General features: G+C 33.2%; 1 protein-coding gene across 1 annotated transcript in view; it reads left to right on the top strand.

Moving 5' to 3' along the window:
• Positions 1-5,249: 5,249 nt before the first annotated feature.
• The window catches only part of LOC138716496 (uncharacterized), a 299,515-nt gene continuing 291,210 nt past the window's right edge, over positions 5,250-13,554 (top strand). Inside the window, exon 1 of the mRNA XM_069849639.1 lies at positions 5,250-6,520. Coding sequence (XP_069705740.1) covers positions 6,296-6,520 — 225 coding nt within the window. The 5' untranslated portion in view covers positions 5,250-6,295. The remainder of the gene's footprint in view (positions 6,521-13,554) is intronic.

Genomic DNA, 13,554 nt, shown 5'->3' on the forward strand with positions numbered 1-13,554 from the left:
ATTTTATATTGACATTACATCTACGGCTTTGAAGAAGGGAAATGAGGTTGCGATGAAAGGGCGTGTGAAATGGGCTGATGTAACAGGAGTTTTCTACATTGCTGGTGTGGGTATCTCTAGATTAAATTTTAATAATGGCAAATCTTATATTCTTAGATATAATCGTAAGGTTAAAGGCCTTCTTCAAATCAATAAGGAACAATAAAATAGCAGCTGAAGTTCTGAGGTCACACTATAATGACTGTGTCAGCAAGATAGAACATAATATGTCTAACATCTGCGATCTATTTAGGCGAACAGATGTACTACGGTGTAGGATTTATTTCGAGAAGTTTAGTATAGTTGGTAGATTTTCAGAATTATTCCTTTGAAAAGGACAAAAAGTGAAACGTAGATAAACCAATAATAGTAATATGCGTTACAAGAGCGGTATGTTGAAGTTTTCATGTTCGAGGAAAAGTTTGAAAAAGCGACACGTAGTTGAGCTTTTTTAATTTCCGAGAATTGAAAGAAAACATACCGCTCGTGTATCGTACATTATTTTGTGCGAAGATCGTTTATTACATACCTGAAAGAGGAATTTCTAATTAGTTGCAATGAAATCTCCATCTTGGTTTCTGTTCAATGACGGCAAATTTGCAAAACAAAAATATCTATCTTCAACATTGTTGCTTTAAAATGTTTTCTGTGTTTACTATACTCCAGTAGGCCGTGATATAAGTCTGTCTTTTTTTTCCCCAGTCTATAAATGCGAACTTAAAACAAACGGCTTCCTTAATGTTACTTGCATCACGAATGCAGTAACTTTAGTGGAGTTGTAGAGTTTACTTAATTTTTGCAAATATTTAAAAACAATAATTAACAGTGCAATTTATGTGAAATTGCAGTGGTAAGTTTCCAATTTATAATTATTACTATATTGAACGTCTCTAAAAATAATATGTTAAAAGCCTAAAGCAGTAAAATCAATATGTCACTTAAGCGGTAAGAAGAGGGAAATTGTTATGTGTGTTAGGTTGGGAATACTGAATGTGGAATTTTAGACTTTCCGCGGATTGGTTTTGTGCGGAAACCAAGCAAATATGCACGATCTCGCACAAAATAATATATCTTTTTTTTTCTGGATATATGACATAAGGATTTAACATTACCATAAGAAACTTATGTATAAAAACAATGTTTAGAAATTAGCAGGCTTTTACAATTTGTAAAACAAGAGAACATCATTTATGGTTGCTAAGTGAAAGCCTGATATTCTCTTGTTTTACAAATGACCAAAGCCTGCTAATTTCTAAAATATTTCCCACTGATTAAATTATATTTTCTTAGTTTTTTTATACAGAAAAAACATACAGTATATTATTGTTATAGATTGGCTAGCGCAATGCTGAGATCTCTTTTGGTGTTTTAGAGAACTGTCTTAATCATGAACTACAGATTTCTTTTCTCGTGTCTTGAATGGTCAAAGACAATTCTTTATACATATTTTGGTCATAGACTACCCATTTCTGTTTTGAATATATTAAGATAAATGTTTTACACAGTAATTTTACATTTATTCAGATATTTTAAAATTGTAATGTTAATATTTTCAAGAGAAGATAAATATTTCTCCTTCTGTCATTAAAATGACACCGAGTATTCCTTCATTTTAATGTAAACAGGAGGAAGTCAGTTTTATAGGAAATAGGAAATACATTTCGTGCCGAAATCTGGAATTTGAGATCTAGGAAGATAAGTAGGGAAGTAAGACAACCAATTCTTTTCGATGATTCATTCATTTGATTGATGATTTCAGCTTTCTAAAGCCAATTTCTCTTGGATTACTAAGCACAATGACGTGATATTTGTCTGCAGAATCGTGATGAGACGTGTCTGTGCAATATTCTTCTGTGATTTCCGATCTTAGAAGGTTACAGACACAGATAATGTTACGTAATGGCTGGATTTCGACCCAATATTTCTTAAATGTAACATAATAATGGTCTATCCGCTATCAGTCCTGCATTCACATCCATCCACAAGATAAATCAATTGACCAAAGCATTATTGTCAATGTGATGTGCTTATCCATATTCACACGAAACATTTACTAGATCATGTGAAGTATTCATGGATTTTGCGGAACGGATCAACTGATAAGTCAAACTAATTCACTGACTCACTCACATGTTCACTGAGTCTCTTATTTTGCTCCTGTTCTTTACACTCATGTTCATATACTATTTCATTTTCTATATCAAACTTAATCCGTTACACTCACACCCAAATTCTCACATTCGGTCCCATTCCCACGCTCTTTCTCTGTCACTCACTTTCTCACATTCTCACTCACAATCACATTTCTCACGGTATCTCACACTCATCCACCCAACCACTCACCTACACTTTGATACATTATCATGCTCTATTTTACACTCGTATTCACACAATCTCATTCCCTCTGTAACACTCACATTCCGTTATACTCACACCCAAACTTTCACATTCGCTCTAATTCTCACCTCACAATTTCTCACATTCTCAACCATAATCCCTCATTCTTACGCTATCTCAATCATTCATCCACCCACTCATCTATGTCGTCTATCATCTGATATCTCCTCATGCCATTCTCTTCTCCCGTTCACCGTTCCTTCCAATGCATCCTTCAGTAGGCAGTTTCTTCTCAATCAGTGATACAACCAATTCCTGTTTCTCTTTCTGATCAGTTTCACCATCATTCTTTCTTCACTCACTCTTTCCAACACAGCTTTATTTCTTATTCTGTCTGTCCATTTCACAAGCTCCATTCTTCTCCATATCCGCATTTCAAATGCTTCTACTCGCTTCTCTTATAATTTCATTACAAATGTTGTATTTTAACATTTAAAAGATTACAAGCTAGTATTGTTGGACTCTCACTTTGAGAGAGGAACAGAGATTGAGGGTTTTGAGAATAAGGTTCTTAGGAAAATATTTGGGGCTAAGAGGGATGAAGTTACAGGAGAATGGAGAAAGTTACACAACGCAGAGCTGCACGCATTGTATTCTTCACCTGACATAATTAGGAACATTAAATCCAAACGTTTGAGATGGACAGGACATGTAGCACGTATGGGCAAATCCAGAAATGCATATAGTGTGTTAGCTGGGAGGCCAGAGGGGAAAAGACCTTTGGGGAGGCCGAGACGTAGATGGGAAGATAATATTAAAATGGATTTGAGAGAGGTGGGATATGATGATAGAGACTGGATTAATCTTGTTCAGGATAGAGACCAATGGCGGGCTTATGTGAGGGCGGCAATGAACCTCCGGGTTCCTTAAAAGCCAGTAAGTAAGTACAAGCTAGTGTTGTGGGTCCCTATCACCACGGCATGGCGCGTCCTCAGGTTGCGGATCCAGGAGACGGCCTCCAGATATGGAGGGTAGCTGTGAATATATTGAATAAGCAGTCGTGGACAGCCGATGAGGGATGGTCCTCCAGCTTGGGGGTTGGACGAAGGGCTAACAACCTATCACCATAAAAACAGCTTGTTACGAATCCTTCAAATAAGCCTCGGAATGGGACTGATTCTCTGGCACGACTACAGCAAAGACCTTTAGGGAGGCCGAGACGTAGATGGGAAGATAATACTAAAATGGATTTGAGGGAAGTGGGATGTAATGATAGAGAATGGATTAATCTTGCTCAGGTTAGGGACCAATGGCAGGCTTATGTGAGGGCGGCAATGAACCTCCGGGTTCCTTAAAATCCAGTAAGTAAGTAAGTAAGTAAGTAAGTAAGTAAGTAAGTAAGTAAGTACAAGCTAGTATATTTTGTTTTAAAATTTACCACCAAATGGAAAGTGGGCTTTTTAAAAATTTTGGATACAGGGGCGTCCCATTCCAAATGTTGCATGTAAAAGGCGGAGCGGTCTCAAAAACTTTGGGAACCCCTAGGATAGGGTGATCAGACGTCCCTATTTCCATGGACATCCCTCATTTTCAATTGTCGTCCCCGGGGAATAAACAAATAAATAATAAATAAAAATATATAATAAATAAATGAATAAATAAATAAATAAATAAATAAAATATATATAAAATAAATAAATAATAAATAAAAACATATACAATATTTAATAAATGAATAAATAAATAAAAATATATAATATATAATAAATAAATAAATAAGTAAATAAATATAACATATAATAAATAAATAAAATATATAATAACTAAATAAAAATATATAATAAATAAATAAGTAAATAAATATAATATATAATAAATAAATAAATAAATAAATAAAAATATATGATAAATAAATAAATATATAAATATATAATATATAATAAATAAATAAATAAAAATATATAATAAATAAATATATATAATATATAACTAAATAAATAAATAAAAATATATAATAAATAAGTAAATAAATATAATATATAATAAATCAATAAAAATATATAATATATAATGTATAATAAGTAAATAAATAAAAATATGTAATAAATAAATAAGTAAATAAATAAATATAATATAATATATAATAAGAAAATAATAAATAAAAATATATAATATGTAAAAAATAATTGAATAAAAATATATAATAAATAAATAAATAAAAATATATAGTATATAATAAATAAATAAATAAATAAAAGTATGTAATATATAATGTATAATAAATAAATAAATAGATAAATAAACATATATATTAAATAAATAAATATATAAGAAATAAATAAATAAAAAATAAAAAATATATAATATATAATAAATAAATAAAATATATAATAAATAAATAATAAATAAAAATATATAATATATAACAAATAAATAAATAATTAAAATATATAATATATAATGTATAATAAATAAATAAATAAAAATATATAATATATAACTAAATAAATAAATTAATTAATTAATTAATTACAGTTTTGTAAAATAAAAATACTCTCAATTCATTTTATTAATCAGAAATGTCATAAATAGTTTTATGTTGTACTAAAAATTTAAATGCACCTGAAATCCCTATAGGGGGCAATTTTGAACTCTAGGGGAGAGTAATTTGTGCCTCGGGTCACTTTCCGAATTTATCACTGACAGACGTGCTGGGCACCGCATTCATTTTCCATCGTTGAATCCTCAATCCGATTACATTCAGATCCTTAGAGCTATAAAAAACCTCACTGCTGGCAGACGGTACGTCTTCTCACAGGTGTCTGTCCAGTAGGGCGAGCGACAGTAGCATCACATAGCGGAGGAGACTGGAACTTGTTTGCAGCACGTGAGCGGGATCGTAGTGTGTACCGGCGGGCAAAGCAAAGCGGTCGTGTGTTGTGTAAGCTTATTGCATCGTGTTAGCAACAGTGACAATATTACATTGTGAACTTTCGCGGAAAGATTGCGTTTTTGAGTTTATCAAGCTTTAACGGACAATGTCAACCTGTTGAATATGTGTTTTGACGTGTGTGATGAACATTGTATACGATGTAGTAACTGTCGTTCACCGTCGTTTTTGTTTTCAAAACTTTTATATAATGTGAATGCAAACAATCGTCAAATCTGTTCTAATCAGAAGGCGTATAAATATTGAAATGTCTTTCAATTGGATTATATAGCGCAAGGACGTGATTGATAAATTCACTGGAGAAGTACACCTCGTTTTTTTTATTATGTGACTTGTGCCTAAAGTGAAGATATAGCCTAATATTCATTAACCTGTGAAGATCGCAATTTCAGTTGTGCAAGCCCTTTCGTGTTTATATACGACAAAAAAATATGTTCTACATTGTTGAAAGAAATTCACTTTTTTATTGCAAATATTCTATTTCTTTCACACCGTCTCACGCTTCGTAAACAGCATATAGAAGTATTCGACGTGGGTTTATGTACTGATTTAGTGTTAAATCTAACGGCTACCGGGATCGAAAAAGATTGCCAAGTTTTATTTTGCTGTATACAGTGATAATGCTAAAGATATTGACTTCATTTTTACATAACCATGAAAAAAAAATATATAACGCCATTTTTTATTAGAGAATGTTGGAGGGAAACAATGTACGTCACAGGTCACGTCATTGTGGAATCAACAATTGAATAATGTAATGCGATTACCCATCATGCATTGAAGTGAAATTCGAGATGTTTTAACGCCATACCTATAGTGAAAAAGTGTAAATTGTGTTAAAAAATTAGTGGCACTTGTGAGAATTTCCATGGAAGTTTATAATTTTGTGTGAAGTGATAGTCTGCATGTCTGAAAATGCCTCTCTGTGGCAGTGAGTGAATATTCAGCCGTGTGACATAATCTGTCACCATGGATACCAGCGTCGGTAGTGCTTTAGCCAGGGCGTCGAGGAGGTCAAAACTCGGTCGGAAGCTGTCTCGACGTCTGTCATTAGTGACGAAGGTACCGAATATGATAAGTGTGCGGCTCAAACAAGAATTAAGCGGTTCCCGAGATTCTCTGCGAACTCGACGGGGGTCCCAACAGAGGAACTTCGAGATTACAACAATAGCGCCCGACAAGACTCAGAGAATTGTAAGTATTCTTGTAAATTTAAACTTGTATCTTCCTGCACGTCTGATTTGTGTTAGGTTATATCACAGTCTAGTATATACAGTCACGAAGCTCAATACGTAGTAAATATGCATCCATAGATAGTTGCTAACCACTAGGATCGCTACTATCGCCTCATTTCAGACAATGCAAAATAGTACCGGCACAGAATATTGTTCCTAGTACCCTCACAACTCAAGCTTCGTGACTGTATATACTAGGATCAGTGATGTCAAAGCAAGGGCATTTTTCTGACCTTGACGTCGTGCGCTGGCAGCAAGCGCAAGCAGAGGAAGGGTTGTGTATATGAATAAGCAACCTGTTGGATTAAGAAAACAGTGGTGCACAAACTTCAAACGGAACGTGAATTTTATGTCGTTATTTTTATATGGCTTCTTTCTGTTTAATATTATCTATATTGTCTGTAAAACAAAAATATTAACACTGATTTCTTAATATTGCACTTGTGTTTTAAATCTTAATAACATAATAGAGAGTTAAGAAGGAATATTCACTTAAATTCCATAGTAGTATAATATTATACTGTATTAAGTGGATGAAACACATCATTCATAAAGAAAGTGATATTCCAAAGAAAGAGATTGAGTATGACATGATAAGTTGGAATTTATATTGATGGTATCTTTAGCCTTACAAAAGTAATCAATAAACTAATCAAAACAATATTACAGTACAAAGCAAAGTTACCTAGGTACTATATCTGTTTTAAGTGTAACTAATATTACATAACAAAACTCTTATCGCATTATGCTTTTACGGTGATATTTGTGAACAACTTCCTATCATCAGAATATTAAATTATTTTCTCGAAATCTGCTGAAGCTATAGAGCTGACATTTTTACAACACATGGGCACGTATCTTTTGCTTATGATGTAACAGTAGTTGCTTTTTTAATTCATTTCCTTACAAACAATTTCCATGCGAATATTTTCAAAATTTTCAATACACTATCTTCAGTAATACGTATATATGGTATATTAGATTTACGAAAACATTCTGTAAGGCTACTAAATAAATGGGCCTATACCTGAAAATTTCACTTTTCTATACGAAAAGTTGAGAAATATTTGTTTTGAATAAAAAAATCAAACTTGTGAAAAATGAGCATTAAAATTAAAACTTACATTCTTATAATGCACTTATACTTCTCAGACAAATCTAAAATTAACATGGATACAGTTTTAATAAGTTCTCTTCCCTTTATCCATTGAATTAGTGCTGGCCATCCCTGAATATAGCTCGACTAAGAGGCATATACCAACTCTTTCGTCTGTCTCTTTCCTTTCCGCTGTAAAGCGCTCAGGCTCTCCTGGGCTCTAAAGCGCGCGCTTGCTCCTGTGGGCATCAATTGACATGCCTGCACTAGACTGTGGTTGTATCATGATGAAATGAAACTGAGAGATTTTCATAACTTTACAGATGTTCACTATTTGGAGAAATAAATAAGGGAGTTTTCGTAAGGCCCAGGATTAGTAAGAGGTCAGGTTTGATTTGTTCAGGCTTTTAATGTGCCTTGCATTTTCGTTTTTTAATAGATAGCCTAGTTACACAGATTTACCCTGGACCGAATAAATGAATACTTTATTTTCTTACTTGGTTTATTTTAATACGCTTTATCAACTGTGATGGTTATCTAGCATCTGAGAGAAATGGAGATGATAATGCCAGCGAAAGTAATTCACGGTGCAACGCCAAAAGATACCCAGTATTTGGTCATAATGGGTTGAGGGAAAACCCCGGAAAAAATCTCAACCAAAACTTGTCCCAACCAGAATTTGAAACCCGGCCCGATCATTCCACGGTCACACATGTAAACCTTTACTCCGCAGTGGTGGACAAGGGGTACTTCGAACGTAGTGCAACATCATGGTGGTGCTACTGGACTGTTGGGTGTGAAAATGTCGAAGAAAATATCTTAGCTTTCGCAGTGATCACAGATATAAATAATTTAAATAATAGAACTAGTGCCTTGTATTTTGCATTGAGTGTGGAGGAGGGGCATTCCAACTTTATTATTTCAAATCGATTGTTCTGAATGAAATATTTGATCTTATATATACAACATTCTCTACAATATCATTACCACGTCGTGACTACTGCGGTTTAGAATTTCATGTATCTATTTGGATTTATTTTTTCATATTGATAATTAATTATCTATTTTGTACCAACTTCCATTGTTTTAAGTTCTTATGTTGCATATAAATAGCTAAATATTACCCTACTTCATTTCTTTCAATTGTACCAGTACGATATTTTCAACAAGTCAATGTGTATGCACTGAATTTAAAAAGTAAAGCATGATTGAAATTAAAATTAAAAACTCAGACACGTCAAAGCTTGTATTTAAAAAATAATATTTTTATGGAAACAGAATGTTTTTGAGACTGTTGTTGATTTTCTGTTTTCTATTGTGTGTTGTAGATCACTTGTGTTCGTGTAACTGATTTTAGATTTTGATTTATGTTTATTATATTGATGATCGAGGCGGTGATGAATCATGGTATGTAAATTTCCAATCCGGAATTACCCTTTGTGACTGAGAGAAAACATGAAAAACCCTAGCCGGATTGGCTGGCCACGGGGTTTGAACCTGGGACCTCTCGCATGGGAGTCTCGAACGCTACCGTCTGAGCCAACTCGCTCGGTCTCATGGTTTTCAATATCATCGCAAAGAGCATATTATTTTTACATATGTAATATTTCATTTGTTTTGTACAGAAAGAAACACTATGGTTACAGCTACTATGGTAACAATTTTGTTGTTGATTTATTTTGTTAGTCTCTGTGTTATGAAAACAATTTTATCGATGAAATCTATGTAAAACAAGATGATCTTAACAGAAAATGAGAAAACTGAGATTCTTATGATGGTGACAGAAGACTACACAAGGAGAGGGAGGCACTATGCATACTTTTGAACGAAATTCGTTCAAATCGGCTACCTATTTTTCAGTCAGCTGAGAGTGGAATAGAAGGGAAATTCAGAACTTGGACATGTGAGACATAAAAAGGCCACCGTATTGCTACAAAATTTCCAGAGAAATTTACTGACTATCGGCATGACTGTATTATCCGTGTCATTATCGGCGTTGTTATGAGAATTACCCTGACACAGTTTTAAAGTAAATATGTGAATTAGTCTTCCAAGAAACGAAACAGAATTACTATTCCACTCAACAAAATTGGTAAACTGCTTTATTTGAGGTCTGAAGCGAGGCTATCTTAGACTTACGAAAGTCCCCATACACGCATCAGGTGTCGCAGGCCTCTGACCATCGTGCGTGCCACAAAGTGAGACAAATGGGACATTATTCTGCTCTTGACAGTTGAGCAATAAAGCAAAGTTCCGACCGTTCGTGGCAGGACTGTTTTGTATTCGTGTTTTCTTGCTCTCTCTTCTGTCGCACGGGCCCCTCAAAAAATTACTTTTATCCATGATAATGCGTAAAGTTGCATTTTACCAACTGTTATCAGTGCTTTAAGTGAGCGTATAAAATAGGTAATAACTAGAGCGGTGCAGACGGAGCACATGACAGACAGAATGGCATCATAGCAAGGGTTCCGATGTTACTCGGCGTGTTCCCTGTGTACAAGCGACGGTCATGTACACGATGTGTTGACGTACAGACGACACAATAGAAATGACACAGTTCCCTAACGTTTCTACAATTAATTTCCTACAGATTCTTTAGTAAGATTTCAAAATTACAAAACTAATTAACCATTTCATCCTAAACAAATAATATACTGTATACATGTATGATTTCATACAGAACGCAAACAAAATCACTGTTTATTTGTAACGGGTTCATGATATTCTATTCGCAAAAGCACTTGAACAATTGTTTTTTGTTTTTCCTTTTCTTTACAATGAGTGTGATTTATTAATGCACATATGATACGTTATCTGATTTCTTCCAAATATTGTTACAGTGCACAACAAATGACATTTGTACGTTATTAACAGAAAACGATTTTCGTCTATCTGATAGCATGGCCTTATATGTGGAGAAGCTTCTTTCTACGTCTGTTGAGACAACTGGGGCATACGTAAAATCCTGTAAAACATTTTTTTCAACTTCTGTTAGTTCTTCAAAGGAATCCTTATCTCCAGAAATACTGTCACTAATCTTTCAGAGTTTATAATATCCACCATTTTTTTTCAACTTATTTGTTATTTTCGCAGATATTATTTTACCAATTTTATCGTCTACTTGAGTCACTTTCTTCCAGATATTTCGCAGTAGGGAAATCTGATCAATCAGTTTTGTACCAGACTTTTCTAAAGCTGTTATACAATCAGGAATAAACCCATAATTCGATTCAATGTATTCCAATTTGTTTTATGCTTGAATCAATTAACAAAAATATCAGAAATATCACCATATTCGGAATTAAGTCTCCTAAACTATGCCGAACGAATTTGCTCCGCCTTAGGCATCGTAACACTAGAACCGAACTGTTCTTATGTTCCTTCAGTACTGACGTTTGCTTTACTATGCTGTACCTACTGCTTGGAGCTATCCTGTGTACCGCAGAGTCAGACCTCTGCAGGTACACAAGGTGAATTTACAACCCTTGCCCTGTTGCCGGTGTGTCGAACAACTGCTCCCTTTGCTCTAGTAATCACTTTACGCATTGCCAAATAAAATGCAATATTTAATGTACACACTTCATTCAGTAAGAAATTAATGCATTATCGGTACCTCGATCTTTCATTGCTTAAATATTACACGTAACACAAATAAGAAACAAATTTAACATTCATATCTACATTAGAAACGTGTTAATATCTTCAATTTGATTAAATAAATTTATAGCCTATGTGTATGAATTAATCAACCTATATTATATTTGTATTCTATAATTTTGAAAAAAAAAAATATATATATTTCTACTTTTCACGTGCGATATTATTCTTCTCTAGTGTTAATATTATATTATACTAGTGGCTTGTGCAGCAAATGCTGCTGCAAACTAAGTCCGTTAGACGTTCAAATAAACATTTTTCAGATTTATTTTCAATGAAGAATACTTGTCTTTTTGATAGTTATTTGCTTCCATAATAATGAAACATACTCCCTCTGAATGCATTTTTTTAGCCAAATACTTTTTCTTGAACCTATCCAACTTCAGTTTCTGAGTTTCAACGCGAAAACGCAAGTATCAATGTCAGGACGATAGCAGTAGCTATTTTAGGTCATTGTGGATTGTAGGCAAAAGCTAAAAAATGTCAGGTTTGCTAAGCTTTCGAACAATAGCATTTTCGTATAGCTGCTGCATGTAGAACTTGAAATGTAGAGCGTAAAATCATTTTATCCTACTAAGAGATCTTGCTGAAATGATCTGGAGACTACAAAATTTTCTAGGCCTCTTATTTTATCAGTAAGTAATACCTTTTGATATTTCCTTAGGAACTGTAATTTTTGCGCTCTCTCCAGCCAATACGGAAGACAGTGACACATATCAATATCTACACTACACCGCCATTACTTACTTACTTACTTACTGGCTTTTAAGGAACCCGGAGGTTCATTGCCGCCCTCACATAAGCCCGCCATTGGTCCCTATCCTGAGCTACACCGCCATTAAGTATGTGAAAAAGACCCAACCCCACTGGGTTAATAAGTATAAAAATATTTGATTTTTAATAACAATATTATTATCTTACTTAAGTTTTGTAGTTATATATAGCAGTCACTCAGTAAATTACAGAAATCAAGATCTAAATTAAGATATTCTCTCATTTACTTACATAACCTCAAAACGTTTCACTTTCATGTCATCAATATAGCATCAATATTATGTACAATTAATGAAGAATAGACGCATCATGATATTAACTATAATAATATTTAATTTGTAATGGTAATAATGTCATCAAACCACCTCAAGTTTCGTAGATTTGAATATCCAATACACAGCTGTACTCAGAAAATTATACACTGCAGAATCAGTTTTTAATAACAAATTGAATTGAGCTCTAAATATGTCGGCAATCCTGCAGGTCATGGCCTTCGTGTAATAGCCTATTGTTTATTGTAGTGTGTGTTTTGTTCTGAAATTCAATCAAGTCGGCCGTGATTGAATAAAATTAGTTCTCAAAACTGACAACAGATGGATTTTGGAAAATAGGAAAATTATGTAGGAAAATTGACATTTCACTGAAAACTACTACTTTTCCGAAAAACATTGGATGCCAGGCATGAAAATGAGGGGTCATTCATTAAAATCCATTCAGCCGTTTTCCCGTAATTTCCATTACCAGTTCAAATTATATATATATAGATAATTCCATTGCCGCTGTAATTTAAATTTTAGTTCCTATTTTATTTTACTTATTTATTTTTATTATTATTTTCTATATTTCTCTTATATTAATATTGTATTATATAATTTCTGTAACTGTAATTTTAATTCTATTTCATATTTTATTTTATATTCTCTTATAGGCCTATTAATATTATATCTGAACTGCGACCGAACACGAGAGCTGCTCATTCGGTCTCAAATTTTTTTAATACTACTGTATCTCCTTTTTTATATTGATTGTATTATTTTATTTCTATTTCTCTTGTTTGTTTTGTAATTATATTCTTTATTCTGTATATTTAAATTTAAATAAATAAAATAATAGTTATTTATGGTACTTGTGAGGTAAGTGCATCTTTATTGCACGAGTGGAAAGATTTAAGCACGAGGCGTCAGCCGAGCGCAATGAAGATCACGCTCACAAGTACCATACGTAATTTTATCCATGACCACAACGAAAAATTATGTTTTATAAAAGAAAATATGTTGAAAATAAGTCCTCATGTAATCACATACCATGGCATGGATTTTAGAATCAATACGTTACTAGGTAGGTCATGATGTAGGAGGCCATGATTAGTAAAGAATGGTATCTAAGGCGTTGGATAAATAACAAATTATAATTAATTATATAATTTTAATATATATTTTTTCACTTTAAACGTGTATTTTCGTCTT

Source organism: Periplaneta americana, chromosome 16, assembly GCF_040183065.1.
Source record: "Periplaneta americana isolate PAMFEO1 chromosome 16, P.americana_PAMFEO1_priV1, whole genome shotgun sequence".
NCBI classification, from domain to species: Eukaryota; Metazoa; Arthropoda; class Insecta; order Blattodea; family Blattidae; genus Periplaneta; species Periplaneta americana.